This window comes from Pseudorasbora parva, chromosome 6 (genome assembly GCF_024679245.1).
Source record: "Pseudorasbora parva isolate DD20220531a chromosome 6, ASM2467924v1, whole genome shotgun sequence".
NCBI lineage: Eukaryota > Metazoa > Chordata > Actinopteri > Cypriniformes > Gobionidae > Pseudorasbora > Pseudorasbora parva.
Window position 1 is genome coordinate 1769688 of NC_090177.1, and position 21616 is coordinate 1791303.

Consider the following 21616-nt stretch of genomic DNA (forward strand, 5'->3'; position numbering starts at 1 on the left):
AGCAACAGCCCCAAAACATCACTGCTCTAGAGGAGATCTGCATGGAGGAATGGGCCAAACTACCAGTAAAAACCTTGTGGTGACTTACAGAAAACGTTTGACCTCTGTCATTGCCAACAAAGGGTATATAACAAAGTATTGAGATTAACTTTTGTTATTGACCAAATACTTATTTTCCACCATAATTTGCAAATAAATTATTTAAAAATCTAACAATTTTCTCATTCTGTCTCTCATGATTGAAGTTTACCTATGATGAATTGTACCTATGATGAAAATTACAGGCCTCTCTCATCTTTTTAAGTGGGAGAATTTGTACAATTAGTGTCCTACTAAATACTTTTTTGCCTCACCGTAAATGTTTGAATCCATCACCACATGAATTGATCTAAGAAAAGTGTAGGTTATATAGAGTTTAAATGGCGATGATTTGAATCCAAACGGCTTGATTGAATCCTCATAACCCGTTATTCGACACTCACTTGACGCAGATGAAGTTGTTTGTCTCGTCTTCAGGAAGGCTGATCCAGCGCTGGCCGCTGGTTTGAATGGCTCCAGATCTCACTGTCGTAGTGCAGTTCTCCTCACCGGTACCATAACCCGAAGCCCATTGACCATAGCACAAGGTCTGACCGTTCACCCAGAACCAGAGTCCGACCACACAGGAGTGGCGGAGACCCAGCCACACGTGAGGAGAGGAGGCACTCGCTGTCACGTTCTTCACACGGTTCTGGATGTCCTCCGAGACCACCGACACCAGGTCCATGTCTCTGTCTCTGCAATACCTCAGAGCTTCAGTCCATGTCAGATTCTCTCTGACCAGAACCATCTTATCTGGAACAGATCAAGAAACAAAAATAATGATTTCTTATCGTTTTTGTCAGATTCTTTTGACAACTTGTTTTTCACTGCCATTATGATTATGAAGGAAAAACAAGAAAAAAAAAATGAAGCATTTTTATGTTAAAGTTCCTCCAGAAATTGAAAATGTCATCATTAGTGTCACAGGGCCACAAACATCACAAGTCCACCCATCATCACCAGATCAGCAAGCTCCAAATTCCCACCAGAATCCTGCACCTAATCATCAACACACACTATAAAGGCCCTTTCCCAAATGGCACACTTCATGTCTACTTTTCGGCCTTGTGGACTTACAATGGCCGCTGCGTGCATGTGTCCGTTAAGTCCACGAGAGTGTCCCATTTGAGAGTGTCCAAACGGTGTCCGATTTGTCATTTTAGGCTTCAAAAGGTTGCTCGTGAGCACCCCCTTTGAAGTCGAGATGCAAAATTCTGTCCAGTTCACACCAGACTTCTTCCTGGCAGTCAAAGCGACATTATGTCGTGAAAGTGCGGACTCAGAGGAAGACCGTGAGGGTTTAGGGGGCCATTTGGGACTGGGGGAAAGAGACACTTCCTCTAACACTCACTTGTCTGGTCTCGTCCTTACAAACACTACACAGACTCTACCTGATACCTACCTGCTACTAAGATCCTTACCCGTCATCTGTCTTCCTCCACCTTCCTGTGGTCTGCTTCCCCTCCAGTCATCTGCATCTAATCTTCCCTTCTTAAGAAAGACTTATATGATGTTCTTTGTTCTTTTCTCAAAGAAAAGCTTAACAACAAGTCTTCCAGATTTGCGGCCAAAGCTGATTTGAAAGGCCGCCGTTCGCCAGATTCTTTGTTTACAAGTAACACGCAACTCTGCCGTCATTTTGTTAAGCCCACCCACCGACTCTATACACAATGTGATTGGCCTGACCATAAATAGTTTTTTTCCAGCTCGCAAGTCTATGGAGAGTTGCTAGACTACCCTGGCTGCAAACTAGATTTGCTGCCGCTAGGGTGCGTCTAGATTTCTAGGCTAATCTAGTGGTCCATTATTGAGCAAATTGCTTAAGCTAATCACTCTGAACCTGCTCCACTGGGACGGGCTCCTCTACGTACCATCCAACTATCATCTAACCCCTCTTGGACTCTCACACGTCTCCGGGATCTGGACACCCAGGTAATAAACATACTCTCTCACTCCTACGTCATTGCTACTGGATGTTTCCTGGTACATCAAACGATGCTCAGTCTGCTCCGCTACCACTCCTGAAGGCAAGCTGGTTCCTCTCCTCATTCCACACAGTTAATGGTCTCATCTGGGGATAGATAGATTTCATAACTGACCTTCTCTCTTCAAACAACCATACCTGTGTGTCTGTCATTGTCAATCGCTACTCAAAGGCATGCAAATTAATTCCCCTCAAGAGATTACCCACACCCTTTAAAGCAGTTTCAAGACCTGTTCCGTAGCTTTCCATAGGACATCTGTCAAGAAAACAACTAAAGCGCTGGGGTATATATATATATATATATATATATATATATATATATATATATATATATATAGGTGATGGTAATATAATTAGAATGTCATCTAAAAGTTAAACTTGTATATTATATTCATTCACTACACATAGACTGATATATTTCAAATGTTTATTTATTTTAATTGTGATGATTATAACTGACAACTAAGGAAAATCCCAAATTCAGTATCTCAGAAAATCTGAATATTGTGAACACCTGGTGCCACACTCTAATCAGCTAAGTAACTCAAAACACCTGCAAAGGCCTTTAAATGGTCTCGGAGTCTAGTTCTGTAGGCGACACAATCATGGGGAAGACTGCTGACTTGACAGTTGTCCAAAAGATGACCATTGGCACCTTGCACAAGGAGGGCAAGACACTAAAGGTCAATGGAAAAGAGGCTGGCTGTTCACAGAGCTCTGTGTCCAAGCACATTAATAGAGAGGCGACGGGAAGGAAAAGATGTGGTAGAAAAAAGTGTAAAAGCAATAGGGATAACCGCACCCTGGAGAGGATTGTGAAACAAAACCCATTCAAAAATGTGGAGGAGATTCACAAAGAGTGGACTGCTGCTGGAGTCAGTGCTTCAAGAACTACTACGCACAGACATATGCAAGACATGACATTTTGAATGGAATTAGTGAAATAAACCAACTTTTTGATGAAATTCTAGCTACATGACCAGCACCTGTGTGTATGTATGTATGTATGTATCTATGTATGTGTGTGTGTATATATATATATATATATATATATATATATATATATATATATATATATATATATATATATATATATATATATATATATATATAACAAGGTTAACAACATACCAAGAGGGTGGCTAATAGGGAACACCTGGGGGAAAACTAATCATGATGAAACAAAGAACTCTGAAAGCCAACAGGAATAGAATACAGAAACAATGCAAAGATAAACTTACCTATAAAAGTACCACAGAGTGCCAGAAACAGAACATATGAAACAGCATCACATTGGACCATTGTCCCCGTTACGTCCAAGGACGTATTTATGTATTTATTACTTTGTTGATCCTTTTTGATTTGCTTAACCCCTGAGGGTGTGGGCGTGGTTGTTGCCTGCTGGCTGTCTCTCTCTTCCTCTCTCTCTACTCCCTCACAGGCCAAATCATCACCACCTGTAGCTCGTTTGTGAGCGTGAGCGTGTGCCTGAGGAGAAGAGCATATCGGGGCAGTCCGGTGCTGGTTGCAGTGAGATGAGACACACTTTCTCCTGCTCCAGACTGAACTTGTGTTTTGATGTTGAATTGCAATCAAAATAGTTGTGTGTTAGCAATGGCTAACTGAATTTAGCAAGTGACCAGTGATCCGGTCCTACCTTCAACTGAAGTGAGAAGTAGTGTGCTCGCTATTTTATTTTATTTTATTTTATTGTTACTATTGTAAGGTAAGCTGTAGGGGGAGAGTGCCTTTTTCTTTTAATACTGCTTTTGTCCCTGTTTTTCTACAGCCAGGGAGTTAAGGGAAGTTTATGTTGTTTATTTGTTTATTTTGTTTTAGGTTAGTTAGAATCCCTCCCTAAATTAGTCAGAGAACTGTTTTGTTTGTTATTTTAGGCCCTCCCTAAATTAAGCCTAAATTAATTCCCATCTCTTCACACTCCACTCGATTCATATGGATTAGTTTCTCAGGGCCTTGCTCTCCCCTGAGCCATGGTTCCCCATTAATCTTTGTTATGCCTTCTCTCTTTATTTTATTGCTTTGACCTTTCATCCGGTGTCATCCCATCTTCACTCTGGGACAGAGGATTGAAGTGTGTTCTCACCTTCGCCTTTTGTTTTGTATTCCTTTTTATGCTTTTTCTTTTGTTACCTCCTCTCCCGACGCCTAGATGGAGAAAGGGGAACATAACAGTCCCCCATTCATCCCTCATATCTGGAAGGCTTTCTTCAAGTTGCTGGGAGTTTCAGTAAGCCTCTCCTCCAGTTATCACCCTCAAATGAATGAGCCAGACTGAGCGGAAGATTCACGAGATCTGGCGGTATCTGAGAGATTACAGCCACCAGAACCAGGCCAGCTGGAGCCAATTTCTTCCTTGGGCCGAGTATGCCTAGATCTCCCTGAGACAATCCACCACAGGACTCACTTTATTCCTGTGTATCTTAGGATAGCAACCTCCATTATCCCCCGGGTCGGGTGAGCCCTCGGAGGTTCCAGCTTTCAACCATTGGTTCCAGCAGAGCAAGAGAGTATGGGAGATTTTACCTAAAACAAGTAAAATGATCTGCCAGTGGGGTAAGTAAAATGGCCTTGTTTTAAGAGCCTAAATTAACTCCCATCTCTTCACACTCCACTCGATTCATATGGATTAGTTTTTCAGGGCCGTTATTGTTCTGGACGTTTTGATTACTTAAACCTTCATAGTGTTATAGTCGTGTGGTGCAGCAGAGAAGAGGAGTTTCAGGGCTGCCAAAAAAGACAAACATAGCAATAGAACGGACAAAGCGTGTAGGGAAGAGAGTCCAATATAAACGGAGTGCAGATGACGAGGATCAGGTGCAGGGAATCCAGCCAAAGAATGAGAATGAGGAAGTGAGTTCAGATGTGGAACAGGGAGGATCAGGGGAAATGGAGTCCGGGACAGGCGTGACATGTGACCAAGTGGCAACCTCCCGCGATCTCTCTTAAAGCCAATACGGAAGTAATGTAAACGGCAGTTCCTCGTCTGGCCACTAGAGCGGCTCCAGAAGGAGCAGAATCTCATTGAGCCTCATGTTAAAACGCCCAACTTTACAGCAGAAAAAAAAACATGTTTACAGTCTGGTACAAATTGTGGTTTTGGTCTGTACGGCTAATTTTGAGCTTCATGACGACTGTGAGGGGGGTGAATTTTTTTATAACTCATTCTTTACGTTATATAAAGCCTTAAAGTTCTGCATAATTGAGGGCATGGTTACAGGTGGATAGCCATTTATCCGCCGTCTATAGTCATTGCGTCACCTAAGCTCCGCCCACATCCCGCCTTTTTGCCCATTTTCTGTTATCCGGGAGTGACACGTGATGACTCGCTCACAAGATGGCGACGCCCAGCTCGCCCCTACTTTACGCTTCGAACGGCTTATCAGAATCCTATGGGTGACGTCACGGACACTACAGCCATATTTTTTTACAGTCTATGCATGTGACACATGGGAGGTTTCATTAAAAATATCTTAATTTGTGTTTTGAGGTCCTTTTGGTTTGAAATTAAATGGATTTTAATCTTTAGGTGAACTATCCACTATAATAACCCAGTCAGGATCTTGTGTGATTAGTGTTGGGTTAAAGTTGTAGTGCACTCTTCCTCTGATGAGAGTTTGTGCTGTTTCACATGTAGACTAGTGTTTGTTCAGATGATCGTGTGTGTGAGAGTCTACTTACCATCATAACACACAAAGGGATGTGGTTCTGTACATCCCTGATCTGTCCATCGTCCTTGGTAGTTCTGGATATCAATCGTGGTGCAGACTTGATCTCTTTTCTCTTCGAAATTGGGTTCTCCAGTTTGCCAGTGTGTGAATGTGGAGGTGCTGTTATCTGACCAAACCCAGAGTCTGTGCAGACCGATCCAGGCTCCAGCATTAGGTGTTGTGATCTTCTTAATCTCTTCATTCTCAGTGAGATTCCTCACACTGGCCAGATCTGTGTGATACAGTCTACAGTATCTCTGAGCTTCAGTCCAGTTCTTCTGCTCCTGTACTGGGACGAATCCTTCACTGCTGGCTATAAAAGAGAAAGACATTCGACTAATATTGTGATATTAGAGAATATCTCACATTAGTGAAATTAAATTTATCAAAAGCAAGAAAATATTTAAGGTCAATGACATAAGAACATAAGGACAATAAGACAAATTCACTCATGCAATTATCATTCAAGTCTTATTATTGTACATGAAAATACTCAATCTTTTCCTTTAGCACATTTCAGTGTGTGCTTCTACAGCTGAACTCACCATTATAGCAGATGAATCGCTTTGTGGAAGTGCAGGTTATATCATGCCATTGTCCATTATCATGCATATAAGCACAGTTTCCATCTCCTTCTGGTTGTCCTGATTGCCAGTTCCTGTACTGAAACTCGTTCTCTGTGTAGAACGTGAGGTTACTCAGAGACCATATCCATGAGTCTTTTGTGCTCCTCAGCCCAATCCACACACGGTTAGAGTCAGCAGCAGGGTTTGGGTTTGGGTTTGCACGCTTTATGACCAGCTCCGCCTCATTCTGATCTTGTGTGTTGGTGATCGTGACCAGATCTGTGTAATTGTCTCTGCAGTATTTCTGAGCCTCTTTCCAGTTCAGGTTCTGATTCCCGAAGTAATATTGACGCAGAGCTCCTGCAGACAAACTGACCACGGCTGAGGAGAGACGAATACACACAGATCTCAGCACTCATCAACACACTTTCTGGAGCTCAAGCAGCCAGACGCTTCATTGAGGGATTGCTAACGTGAGCTATAGCGAGAATATGAGTGAGTGAAATGCATCATATTTTAGGGTCTTTGTGTTGACTTGAGCTTGAATGAACTCTCTCATCAGCATCACATTCACACACATAACAATATTAGGGCTTAGATGTTTTATGAGCACTTCTGATCGATGACTGACGTCGGTCCCATTATGACCAATGTTTGCCACTTAAATTGATTGGTGGGCTAATTTTTTACCTTTACAAGTGCAGTTTTTATTCACACCTTATTAAATGCATGCGCGTAAAACTGGTGAATAATAATACATACCCAATGTCAGATTCTTTCATTTAAATTAGTTTAAAAATCCAATATAATAATATTTTGAATATATAAATATGAACTGGAATAAAAGAAAGCTGTTCATCTTTTTTTTTTTTTTTTTTTCAGTCTAAATTGATTTCATAAATATCCTCAATAGAGACTCCGGGACTTAAATCATAAGTGAATATGAAAAGAAATTACATATCCACGTTCCTATAAAATATAAGATATTATAATGAAAATATTGCCAACTATTACTCCCAATACAATTTTTTTCACTCCAAGAACACATTAATATGCAAATTAGAAATACACTGCATTGAATGGGAAAACCCAAGTACGGCCATTTTACACACATATTGCATAAAGTAAAATTGTTTATCACTGCATTGTGTTATATATTTCATAACATAGTTCACAATCATTTTTTAACAAAGTTTGTTTTTAAAAAATCCTGAAACCTGAAAATTGATTGGTGAATGGAAAAAAATAAATCCCATTGTTTTTGCCTATACGTGTAATTTCATGTTATTTTAATGTTTACACAACTAAGTCCCGCTGTCCGCATAAATGGACATAGCATAACACATTATTAATAATAAAAAGCAACAAAAAAAACAATCCATTTGTCTCTTATGCACTAAACAATAGTGTTGTAGTACTCGAGATCGGTCTTGGTCTCGAGACCGGTCTCGAGACCACTTTTTAAAGGTCTTGGTCTCGTCTCGGTATCGACCGCATTTTTACTCGGTCTCGTCTCGGTCTCGGGCGAAGATGACTCGGGATTTTGTCTCAAGACCGGTCAAGACCACAGCTGAAGGCATATAAAGAGCAGAGAACTCCACCCTGCGCGCACTCTCTCTGTCTTCAAAATAAGCACATAAGCTCTCTCTGACACTTCACATATTAAGCTAAATCAAAAGTTCAGAAAATCGAATCCATGTTGAACGTTGCGCGTTCGAACAACTGTTTTGAAGTACCGCTCGGTGTGAATTGCGCTCAAAAAAACGTTTGACCAGCTAAACAGCTGACATAAATCATACATTAAATAAACAGGAAACAATTTCTATCCAGTTATGAAGTGTTTTCTGTGTGACAAACCTTCCGCGATGTTCTGACAGCCGTGATTCACACACAACGGGTCTGCTAATGTCCGATTCACGACCAAATGACTCATTTGAACCGAATCATTTTAACGACGGTAATAAGAACTGATCTGTTCAACAATGAACTGAACGAATCAGTTTAATCATTTACTCAGAACACCTCAGAAATGAGAACGCAAGTGTGCTTACCCAATTTAGCGAGAGTGGAGAGTAAGATTTATTAGTTTTAAATATCCACAGTATTTCAGCTTATGTATGTTGAATGTGTAGTAAAATAAATAGTCTAAAATCATTTAGTTTAGAGACTGGAGTGAGGTGAAAACAGAACAAAGTTGTTTGTTAGCTAGCTGATAATTTTATTAAATTGTATATGGCAGAAAATGTGGCTATTTGTTAACTGTTAATGCTATTTCTAATATTGATATGATCATATACCAAAACAATTCAACCTGTTGGAACAAAAGAAATATCAAGATAAGAGATCATACATAATAATGCAAGTACAGGGTTTATTTTCCTTGTTGTTGCACAATAAAGCTGCACAATAACATTTTCAATTGTAAATGAAAAATATGTACATATGTAAAATAATTTGCTTAAGCAGCATATAATGCATATCTGTATGATACATCTTCCACCTCCTGTTATTCACATTCATTTAAGACATAATGGACTGTGTCTGAGATTAATACCTCATCCAGATTAGCATTCTTAGGGAACTTTGAGTTTTAAAATGGGATTGAGCACTTTTCACAAAACAAAACACAAAGCTCTGTTAGTGTCAGTTTGGTGTTTGTGTCCACCATAGACTGTAAACAATATGGACACGTCATCTTCAGTGCCTTCCATTGACGAAAAGTTTTATTTTTAAAGTGTTATTTGCTTATAGAAGAAAAAGAATAATTCCCACAAAGCTGCAATACCTTTTGATTATTTGATCAAAACTTCTCTCATGGTACACTTACACACCCACACATACGAGAGAAGTGCCAATCATATGCATATTCCACATTTTATCATAAGTGTGGGGACATGCATTGGTCTTGGTCTTGACTCGGTCTCGGCCTGTCTTGGTCTTGGTCTTGACTCGGTCTCGGCCCTTCAAAGTCTTGGTCTTGTCTTGGTCTCGGCCCTTCAAAGTCTTGGTCTTGTCTTGGTCTCGGTTTAGGTGGTCTTGACTACAACACTACTAAACAATGTAATGACATGAAATACTAAATTCAAAAGACTTTGATTTCCTGGGTTTTAGGAAGTTAAATCAAAATGTGTTTACCTAATACGTTTTTTTCTTGTTTTCTGGAGAGAAAAAATTGCAACACTTTACAATACAGGTCCACTAATATGCATTAATTAATGCTTAACTAATGCACAGAGTTAATGTATGACTCATGAAGAACTAACACATTTATTATTGATTACTATCAGCCACTATTGAAGATAATACTTGATTAATAGATTAAGTAATCATTAAATTGTTATTAGTTAAATGTGTCATAATGTATTAATTCCTTAATAACATATTATAATAACTAATAATGTAAATTAACATGTGAATTATCACAACGGGTCAAAGCCATTCATTTCATCTTCCAGTTGTCTGCTTTAATTAATCATTAGCTAATGACTTATTGTCACAGGGTGTTTTGGTGTAGGTTTCATGTTTTAAGGTTTTCATGTTCACTGTCATGTTGTCATGCACTTCCTGGTTTTGTCATGTGGTCTATTGTCATGCGATTCCATGCCCTCATGTGTTCCTGCCTCGTGTTCCTGTGTCTTGTCATTGGTTTATGAGTTAATCATTGTTCACAGGTGTCCCTCGTTTTGTCATTAGCCCTTGTGTATTTAAGCCCTCATGTTTGCCATAGTCTTTGTCAGTTATTGTATGTGTAACCCGCTGTTGGTGAGTGTTCGTTTAAGTCAAGTTTTGTCAAGCCAAGTTTATTCAAGTCAAGTCTTTGTTCTGTTTTGCTTTGATTCATGTTAAGTGTCGATAAACTGCACTTGGGATCATCAACCTCCCCTCTCCAGTGGATCACTGTTAGTGCTGGCCAAATGAGGCTTCCTAAACCACTGAGGCTTTTTGCTCGACACAAGCTCCGGAGCCTCGCTTCAGATGTCCCATCACTAATCACCGTTACACTTATAAAGCTATCATTATGTTCTGACTTTACTTGTTGGGGCACATGACTATTAACTAACTCAGAATTAATTAAAAACCCATAACCACAATTACATATTATTTAATAGTCATGTGCCTTAACAGGTAAAGTCATAACATCATGATACCTTTGTAAATCGTTAGCTAATGATTAGTTAAAGCAAACAACATGTTATTAAGGAATTAATACATAATGACACATTTAATTGATAGCAAATCATATATTACTTAATCTATTAATCATGATGAATGTTCATTAGTTGCTGATGCAGTGATCATTAATAAATGTGTTAGTTCTTCATCAGTCATACATTACCTCATGATTATCTGCATTAGTTAAGCATTAGTTGTAGATAAACTACGCAGCTGTAGCGTAAAGTGTTACCAAAAAAATCAAATTGAAGTGAGTTTTTGCTTAAAACAAGCAAAATGATCTGCCAATGGGGTGAGAAATATTTTCTGTTTTATGTGATTTTACTTATTAGGTAAAAACATCTTGATTTCAGAATTTGTAGATATATGACTGGAAACCAGACAAAAATACCAGGTAAGAAAAGCATTTTTTTGCACCTCATATTTCAAATTTCATGATTTTTATTATGTTGGTGCCCCAAATCCTTGTTAATTTACTTATGAAAATCCTATTGGGCTTTTATTTTATAGTATAATTACAAACAATTATATCACCTTTTTTGTGGGGGCACCTTCGTTGAGGAACTAGATGTGCTGCTGTCCTCATTCCCTGAGGATGGCAGCCCACTTGTAATCCTTGGTGATTTCAACATCCACCTGGACAAACCGTATGCTACAGATTTTCACTCCCTTCTATCCTCATTCGATCTCAAACTTCTTACCACCTCACACACACACAAATCCGGCAACCAACTTGACCTCATCTACATACGCAACTGCACTACAGAAAACACTTTGGTCAAACCCTTACACTTCTCTCATCATTACTTCATCACATTTCATCTACATCTTACTACTCATACACTTCCACCTCCTCTACCAGTTAGTTTCAGACGAAACCTGCGATCTCTTTCTCCCTCTCACCTCTCCTCCGTTGTGTCATCCTCTCTTCCGTCACCCACACAATTCTCCTCTATGGATGTCAACACTGCAACAGACACTTTATGTTCCACTTTAACCTCTTGTCTAGATAGTATCTGCCCTCTGTCTTCTAGGCCAGCTCGCGCTACTCCCTCTAACCCTTGGTTATCTGATGTTCTTCGTGAACACCGGACCAAACTTAGGGCAGCAGAGAGAAAATGGCACAAATCAAACGAACCATCTGACCTGAGTAAGTACCAATCTCTGCTCATTTCCTTCTCACAGGACGTCCATACAGCTAAATCCTCATATTTCCACAACAAAATCAAGTTCAAGTTCAAGTTCAATTTTATTTATATAGCACATTTCCCACAGCCCCCAGGCTGACCAAAGTGCTTTACAGAAGGTCAAGAATAGCATACATACATAGAAATAAAACCAGAACAGAGTAAAAAATAAAAAGCACAACTTTTAAAAGTCAAACACATCAGGGTAATCAGTACACTAAAGAAAATAGAAAAGTTTTTAACAGTGACTTAAAAATAGACAGGGTAGGGGCCAGCCTGATCTCTAAAGGCAGGGTATTCCAGAGTCGTGGCCCTGCTACCGCAAATGCACGGTCACCTCTACGCTTCAGTCTAGCTCGTGGAACGACCAGCAAAGCATGATCAGAAGAACGGAGTCTTCTGGAAGGAGTATAGGAGTGAAGGAGTTCTGATAGATAGACAGGCGCTTTGTTATGAAGGGATTTATAGACGAAGAGGAGAATTTTAAAATCTATTCTCTGACAAATCGGCAGCCAATGAAGTGATCTGAGAATAGGAGTGACATGTTCATATTTAGGACGCTTTAAAAGAAATCTGGCAGCAGCATTTTGGACAAGCTGAAGTCGTGCAATTTGAGATTTAGATATACCGCAATATAAAGAATTGCAGTAATCTAGACGCGATGTAACAAATGCGTGAACAGCCATTTCTAGAGTTTTTCGGGGAGAGAAAGTTTTTAATTTTAGACAGAAGACGAAGCTGATAAAAACTAGATCCAATGACAGAGGAGATATGTCTGTCAAATTTTAAATGCTGGTCAAAAATAATACCTAGGTTCTGGACCCTTGTCGATCTAAAAGCGGATAAACTTTCTAGCTCAGGGCTTATATAGGGAGTTGCTAGGCAACGTGGGGGAGAGGACGCTGGCGTTGTCTGTTCGCCGCTTCTCCACCCACAACAAATCATGTTAATGTACTATTAGATTTACATTTTATTTTATGTCCTTATGTTTGTGACTAGTCTAACAGTCAGAGCTACAATTGGGACTGTTGCTGATTGCTGGTTGCAAATCAGTCCAATTGCCAATGTATACAAATGATAGTGAGTTATCTGAAGCATTGATCACCTTTTTTTCACGTTTTGATAATCATGACTTTTCAGACAAACTAAAGAAATTAACGGAGGAACAGGCTCAGGTAAAATCTACTCCTTTCTCAATTACAAAAGAGGAGGTTAGGTCTGTATTTAAGAGAATTAAAGTAAATAAGAGTCCAGGACCGGATGGAATTACTGGGAGATTGTTGAAGTGCTGTTCAGAGCAGCTCTGTGGGGTGTTTGCTGAAATCTTTGAGATGTCCTGGGAACAGGGGAGGGTCCCGATGGCTTGGAAGGAGTCTATCATAGTTCCAGTGGCAAAGGGCAACTCTGTGAGCACACTAAATGACTTCAGACCAGTGGCATTGACCTCATTGGTCATGAAGTCATTTGAACGGATTGTTAAGCGGCTTCTGCTGTTCAGTGTGGGTGGGGCCCTGGACCCTTTGCAATTTGCATATAGGGCTAACAGAGGGGTAGAGGATGCCCAGATTGCACTCTTAGATCTCCTCTATAGACATTAAGAGGGTCCTGGTACACATGCCAGGCTCTTGTTTTTGGATTTTTCTTCTGCTTTTAATACTATCCAGCCACACATTTTAGTCAGTAAATTATTATCAGAATTTAACATTGAGAGTAATCTTGTGTGCTGGATTATGGACTTTTTAACTAACAGAACACAGCGAGTTAAGGTGAATGGTTGTCTCTCTCGAAAGCGTGTCTCTTCCACTGGCTCCCCGCAGGGTTGTGTACTTTCACCATTACTATACATCCTCTACACTAACGATTGTAGGAGTCATTATAGTAATAGACACATTCTGAAATATGCGGATGATACAGTTATTGTCAGTTTACTGCAGAAACATGAATCTCAGCATGGGCCAGTGGTCGATGAGTTTGTAAGTTGGTGCGACAGGTCTTTTCTCCATCTTAACACCTCTAAAACCAAGGATATGCTCATAGATTTTAGGAGAAAACAATCTGGTTGTCCTCCACCCACCTATATAAAAGGAATCGGCATAGAAGTGGTAGAGCAGTACAAATATCTGGGCACTGTGTTGGACAATAAACTTAAATTTAACATAAATGCAGAGATGATCTGTAAAAAGGGACAACAACGATTGTACTACCTAAGGAAGCTTAACTCTTTTAATGTTGATAAGGTTATCCTGTCTTTATTTTATAAATCTTTCATTGAATCTGTCCTTACTTTTGCTTTTATTGCCTGGTATGGGGGCATCAGCCTGAGGGAGAAAAATAACCTCAGCTATATTGTAAAAGTGGCTGGTAAGTTAATAGGCTGCCCACAGGTTTCCTTAACAAATATTTATGAGAGGCAGGTTATGAGGAAAGCAGATGCCATATTGGGCTGTGTAAATCACCCCCTTCATTGTTCTTTTGAGGTCCTCCCCTTAGGCCGGAGATTCAGAGTCCCTCGTTTTAAATCCAATAGGACAAATAACTCTTTTATACCAAGTGCAATTCGGTTGTTAAACTTGCATAGTTCTTGAATTAGACGAGTAGTAGTGTATGTAACAGTGTTTTTAACTAAATAGTTTGTATTGTTATTTGTATGTGTATGTGGTGTTTACATGTTGTGCTACCTGTGTGTTTACCTGGCTGTAAGACAAGTTTCCCTTAGGGGACAATAAACTGAAACTGAACTGAACTGAACTGAGAGGTCGTTGTTCGTCGTTTCGCCGTTTTCAACCTTCTCTAATGTTTACGTTTGAATTGCTGCGGTTGGTTTCTGGTTTGGAGGACATTTGATGTTTCTCGCCGCGGGTGCTCACTGGTGGTCTCCCTTGGGCTTGGGCTGCATGGTGGCTGAAGTTTGCACCGGGCTAGCGTCATCCGGGCTCTCGTCGTCGGCGTCCGGCATGATGTTGGGATGTTCTGCTTCTCGGCTGCGCCGCTGTTCCGTCCTGCATTGCGACCGTGGAGCGGCTTGGACATCTGCGCCGGCCCCGGTGTGTCCACAGAAGTGCCCGGTGGAATGTTCTGCCTCCTGCATGGTGCTGCGGCGATCCCCATCGTTTGAATCATCATGAAGAAGACCCATCATCTGGTCTTCAGCTGTCATGCCTCGGCGATGTCATCGGGACACACTGCCGCTGGGAGAAATCTGAAACATGGAGTGGACCACAGTGTGCTGCGGAGCTAACAGAGACTTCCACCATCAGCTGTTTTCTGTCCACCATCAGCTCTGTTTTTGTTCACCATCAGCTCTGTTTCTGTTCTGTTTTCTGTGTTGGTTGATTGTTTGTAGTATTCTATATTTTTACTTGTTATTCATTTTTTGTTGTTATTCCCCCCCCCCCCCCCCCCCTTATTTTTCTTGACAGGAAGATAGATTTGAGTGTCATCTGCGTAGAAATGAAAGGACACACCATGCTTTCTTAGAATATAGCCCAGAGGCAGCATGTACCGAGAGAATAGAGAGGGTGCTAAAATAGAGCCTTGAGGGAGGCCACAGGTCAGAGGGGTGGGGGAGGAGGAAAAATTGCCCAGTTTCACTGAAAATTTTCTGTCAGATAGGTAAGAATGAAACCATTTCAGAGCATTTGCTTTTAGGCCTACCCAGGACTCTAGTCTAGATAATAGTAAGGAGTGGTCTATGGTATCAAAAGCAGCCGACAGATCTAAGAGAATAAGAACCACAGAGTCCCCAGAGTCAGTGGAGATGTAGATGTCATTAACAACTCTCAGAAGGGCAGACTCAGTGCTGTGAGCGGATTTAAAACCAGACTGAAAAACCTCATAAATAGAATTACTAGTCATAAAGTGTTGAAGTTGATTCAGCACAATTTTCTCTAAAACTTTTGAAATAAAAGGCAGAACAGAAATGGGACGAAAATTTTTTAGGACAGTGGGGTCCAGAGAAGACTTCTTGAGCAGAGGAGTGACTGTAGCGACTTTAAGGTCAGCAGGAACAGAACCCGTTATGCCACCCCCGCGTCCACTCGGACGAGGAGAGTTAAAAAATGTACAGTCAGTCGGGATCAGTTCAGAAAACGGAGTTAGATCACCAACCTTTATCCATGATTCCGTGATGAACATAAAATCCAAGTTGAGTGCTGAATAAAAGTCATTTAGTAGGAAGGTCTTGTTCACCAGAGAACGGGCATTTAATAATGCCATCTTCGGTGGAGGGATAATAGCGGGAGATGAGGACGCTCTTTCCAGCGTGCGCAGATTACTGTGAGTCACTCCCCGTCCCCGACATCCGGAGCCGAGGCCGATGCGGTAGACACCGGAACGAAAAACCGGGCTCGGGTGCACAGGGAGCACATGACGAAGCCACTGGTATGCCACGTCCCGTGGGCGCCAGGTAGAACTGCCGTGAAGTGATGCGAGTGAAGGATCCGAGAGAAAACCAGCCCGCAGGTGAGCTTTTAGCTTCACCATATAACCTCCGCGGTTTCCTCGTTTCCTCCTTCGTTTTTTCTGCGGGATGCTGAGGGGCCATCGGCGAATATGCCATGGGACAGCCGATGTGGTCGACTCATCAGTCTTGTTAAAAGAGCAGTCCACATCTAGAGTGTAAACGGTTGAAAGTGAGGTCGCAACCGAGTTGCGAATATCCAAAAGTGCTTGACGGTCGTAGGTTAAAAGCGTGTAACAGTTTAAAAATAGAGCAGACAACCAGACGAGCAACCACAAGAGCGGCAGACGGCAAGCCCAACACACAAGCGCCATCTTTCAGCCCAGAGTGACTCACAAAATCAACAGCACCTCAGACACACACACACTTTTCAGAACTTTCAACTCTCTGCTCTGTCCCCCTCCGCCACCTACCACCACCATTTTTTCACAGATAAAACCACACTCATTAGCAGTTATTTCCCACCTCCACACACATACAATTTTAAATCAGCCACATCCACAGCCAAACATCTTCTCTCCTCCTTCTCTACACTCACTGAGGATGAAGTATCTAAGCTTCTCCTCTCCAGCCATCCCACTACCTGCCCTCTAGATCCCATCCCCTCACATCTCCTACAAGCCATCCCCCCTACACTCTTACCAGCACTCACACACATCATCTGGACGTAAACCAGTCAGGCTTCAAAAAGGGCCACTCAACTGAGACGGCATTATTGTCAGTCACTGAAGCCCTGCGGCTGGCTAAAGCTGCATCCAAATCATCAGTCCTCATCCTCCTTGATCTGTCTGCTGCCTTTGACACTGTGAATCATCAGTGTGGCAGGAGGGGCGTAGTTTCGCACGGTCTGTAGTGGGAGAGAGGAGGCGGAGCTGAGCGGTGAGCAAGTAGGTCAAGTGCAGATCACTAACACCTGTGTCTGTTTGCAGTAATTGCCGTGGAGAGACAGCATTTAAACCCCAGCAGAACAGAGAGAGAGAGAGAGAGAGAGAGAGAGAAACCTGGACTGGGACTTCGCGTGCACAGCAGAGAAACTGAGAGAAACTGAGAAAGAAAGTCTGATAGAGAAGGAGTGATCCATATCGTGGAGAAACTGAGTTTGCACACACACACACACACACACACACACACACATGTGTGGTTGTTTTTTGTTTTTGAACAAGAAGCCGACCCCGTCTTCTTCCTTCACATCCCATGAACATTCACTACACTGGTGCTGAAACCCGGGAGGGAAGAAGATCGCCGCCGCCATGCAGAACCCGCCAAAGACGCCATTTGCGGACATCGTCCAGTCGCTCGCCGGTCTTCACCAAGAGCAACATCAAATCCTGCTGGCCGTGAGGGAGGACCAGGAAAAACGGTTTGAAGTCCTCCTTCGTGCTCAGCATGAAGACCGGGAGCTGGATCGACCGGGAGATTCGGGCCACCCCCCCTGCTACATCCGACTCGGCGACCCTGTTCCAACTATCGAAGATGGGGCCAGAGGATGACCCGGAGGCATTCATCTACCTCTTCGAGAGGTCCGCCGAGTCCAGGGGATGGCCCCGCTCGGACTGGCCTATGCGGCTCCTGCCATTGCTGTCCAGGGAGGCGCAAGTAGCCGCCCACCAACTGCCAGTCCGGAATCTCCTGGTCTATGAAGACCTAAAACGCGCCATTCTACAGCGGGTCGGCCGGATTCCGGAACAACATCGGCAGCGGTTCCGGACCCTGACCCTCGACGACTCCGGCCGGCCCTTCGCGCACCACCTCCGGGACTCCTGCCGCAAGTGGCTGATGGCAGGTGGAAGCGACGTCGATGGCATCATAGATCGAGTGATACTGGAGCAGTTCGTCGCGCGGCTTCCCAAGCAGACCGCGCAATGGGTCCAGTGCCACCGCACGACGTCGCTGAACCATCCAATTGGCGGAGGATCAGCTGGTGGCGTGCCTCGGGGTCGGCGAACACTTACCATCTGCTTCTCTCTCTCTCTCCTGCTACGAATCCCCCTCTCTCTCGCCCTATCCCTTTTCCCAGGTCTCGCGGGGGAGTGCCGCCCAAACCGGCCCCAAGATGGTGGACGGGCGGATCTGGGGAGCCTCTGCCACCTCCCCGCCCGGCACCGAGAGGTGGGGGGCCGGCGCCGGACACTGTCTCTTCTCCCTCCAATCCCGCCTTCTCTTCACGCCAATCTGCCGACCTGCTTCCGGCCACTAGGGCGGCGGTGAGGCCTGGGCCAGCTTGTTGGCACTGCGGGGATCCGCGACATTTCATTGATCGTTGTCCCATCATGGAGGTGGGCACGCTGGTCCGGGTCCCCGACGCGCCGCAAGCTGGTTGTAACCAGACCTCCATCCACCAAAGCCTGATACAGCCCAAGGCATTGGGTAACAGCTGCATGGTTACGGTGAGGTGTGTACACGGGGAAGTGGTGAAGTATCCTTTAGTGCCGGTCGTTATTCAATTTCGGGGACAAAAGCATAGTGTGGAGGCTGCAGTTAACCCGCATCTCCAGCATCCGTTGATTCTGGGAACCAATTGGCCAGCATTCCATAAATTATTAGGGCAGTTATGTGCGGATGCCTCTTGGCGGTGGCTCAGTGGTTCATGTAGGTTGTCTACAAACCAGAAGGTTGGTGGGTCAATCCCCGGTTCCACCTGACCAAGTGTCGAAGTGTCCATGAGCAAGACACCTAACCCCACTTGCTCCCGACGAGCTGGATGGCGCCTTACATGGCTGACACCGCGGTCGGTGTATGAATGGGTGAATGTGAGGCAAAAATGTAAAGCGCTTTGGATAAAAGTGCTATATAAATGCAGTCCATTTTCTTGGGGGAAGGATATGCAGCCGAGGGAGGCGGTCGCTCAGTTGGGAGAGGTGGATTCGGGACCTCGGGAAGCTGTTTCAGGGGAACCGAGTGGTCTGGAGATGACTCCTCTCACAGATCGCGATGACTTTCCCCTGGAACAGTCCCAAGATGATTCGCTTAAACATGCATTTGAGCAGGTCCGTTCCATCGACGGCCACTTCTTCCAACCGGGACAACCGCTCACCTATCCGTATTTTGCAGTTTTGAAGGATAGGTTGTATCGGGTGACCCAAGATACCCTGACAAAAATGGATACAACCCAGTTGTTAATACCTAAAAGCCGTCAGGAAATGTTATTCCAGGCGGCTCATTGTAATCCAATGGCAGGGCATTTAGGACAAAAAGCAACACTTAACCGTCTAATGGCCCGCTTCGTTTGGCCGGGCATTCACGAGAACGTGCACAGGTGGTGTTCACAAGAACGTTCACGAGAACGTGCACTTGTCGTGAATGTCAGTTGGTGAATCCACCGGCCACCCCAAAAGCACCATTGTGCCCCCTTCCACTAGTGCAGGTCCCCTTCTAAAAAGAATTGGTATGGACCTCAATGGGCCATCAGAGCGGTCTGCACGAGGGCATCGCTTTGCATTGGTCCTAGTGGACTATGCAACGCGATACCTGGAAGCCGTGCCCCTCCGCACTATTTCGGCAAAGAGTGTGGCGGGCGCACTGTTTTGTTTAATCTCCCGGGTGGGTATCCCGAAAGAGATTCTCACCGACCAAGGCACGGCGTTCATGTCACGGTCGGCCCGCGAACTATACGAATTATTGGGCATTAAATCGATTCGCACCAGCGTCTATCACCCACAAACAGATGGTCTGGTGGAACGTTTTAATCGCACGTTGAAGACCATGATTCGTAAGTTCGTTCACGAGGACGCAAAAATTGGGATAAGTGGCTAGAACCTCTGTTGTTTGCTGTACGCGAGGTCCCGCAAGCCTCCACGGGGTTTTCCCCCTTCGAGCTTCTCTATGGGCGCCAGCCTCGGGGGGGTGCTGGATGTCCTTAGAGAGGCTTGGGAGGACGGACCTTCCGCTGCGAAAAATGAAATTCAGTATGTCCTGGACCTGAGAACAAAACTTCACACGTTGGGGCGGCTATCAATGGAGAATTTCATGTATTCATACTCTTGTGTAATCGACGCCCCATCCTAAATAAATCCGTCTCTTCCGTGATACCCTGAAATTTTGAATATTCCAATCTAATATGATTTCTGACCTGTAAGGTTGCCAGAATAATAATCGTACATGGTGTGTTAATAGGCCAGAGGAGAACTGGCACCCCGACTGAGTCTGGTTTCTCCCAAGGTTTATTTTTCTCCATCATGCCCCGATGGAGTTTTGGTTCCTTGCCACTGTCGCCTTTGGCTTGGCTTGCTCAGTTGGGGACACTAAAAATATGATTAAAGTTATTCAACTTATTATACAAATAAAATGTATGAATTAGGGCTTATTTAATTCTATAAACTATAATACTGATCTGCCAACATTGTCGCTATATGATAAATTAAAATAAGCTCATAACATCACTGTTTACTCCAGAACGACTGTACAGCCAAATCTAATTTTGTCACAATATTATCCTGTTTGACACTGTGAAGCTGCTTTGACACAATCGTGATTGTAAAAGCGCTATATAAATAAAGTTGATTGATTGATTGATTTAATTTGTTACAGACCCAGGACAGACAAAGGCAGCTGTACAACAGGGGAGCTAGACTACGTCAATTTGCACCGGGAGATAAAGTGTTGGTATTACTCCCCACTTCCAGTTCAAAATTACTCGCGAAGTGGCAAGGGCCTTTTGAGGTTACACAGCGAGTGGGAGACCTCAACTATGAGGTGGTACGATCCGATAGGGATGGGGCACGTCAAATTTACCACCTCAACTTGTTAAAAAAGTGGTCAGAGGCGGAGTCGTTGATTCTAGCGACGGTAGTGAGCGGAGAGGAGGATCTCGGGCCAGAAGCGGTTCAAAAACCTCAATCTTTCGCTCTGGCCCCGGGGGGGGGGGATCACCTCTCCCCCTTTGCAGCTCACCGACATACGAACATTACAGGCAGCTTTTGCGGACGTGTTCTCGCCCCTACCGGGTCGCACCGACCTCATTCAGCACCACGTTGAGGCGGAGCCGGGCGTATCGTTTGCCAGAACACAAAAAAAAAATAGTTCAGGCAGAATTAGAGGCTATGTTGGATATGGGCGTAATAGAAGAGTCTAGCAGTGATTGGGCGAGCCCGATAGTTTTGGTTCCAAAGCCTGACGGCTTGGTCCGGTTCTGTGTAGACTACAGAAAGGTGAACGTGGTGTCAAAATTTAATGCATACCCAATGCCAAGGATTGACGAACTGCTTGATTGGCTAGGAACCGCTCGCTTTTATTCGACAGTGGACTTAACAAAGGGCTATTGGCAGATCCCCTTGTCTCCAATGTCTAAAGAAAAAAACGTTTTCACCACGCCGTTCGGATTACACCAATTCGTCACCCTTCCTTTCGGCTTGTTCGGGGCGCCCGCAACCTTCCAGCGTCTGATAGACAGAATTCTCCGGCCGCATGCTGCATGTGCCGCTGCGTACTTGGATGATATC

The 21616-nt window shown here is 43.5% G+C and overlaps 1 protein-coding gene across 1 annotated transcript in view; it reads right to left on the minus strand.

The window, feature by feature from the left end:
* Positions 1-430: 430 nt before the first annotated feature.
* Positions 431-21616, minus strand: part of LOC137078251 (C-type mannose receptor 2-like) — a 51328-nt gene continuing 30142 nt past the window's right edge. Inside the window, exons 3-5 of the mRNA XM_067445405.1 lie at positions 6339-6740; positions 5765-6106; positions 431-834 (exon numbers count right to left, since the gene is read on the minus strand). Of these exons, the coding sequence (XP_067301506.1) occupies positions 479-834; positions 5765-6106; positions 6339-6740 (1100 nt within the window). The 3' untranslated portion in view covers positions 431-478. The remainder of the gene's footprint in view (positions 835-5764; positions 6107-6338; positions 6741-21616) is intronic.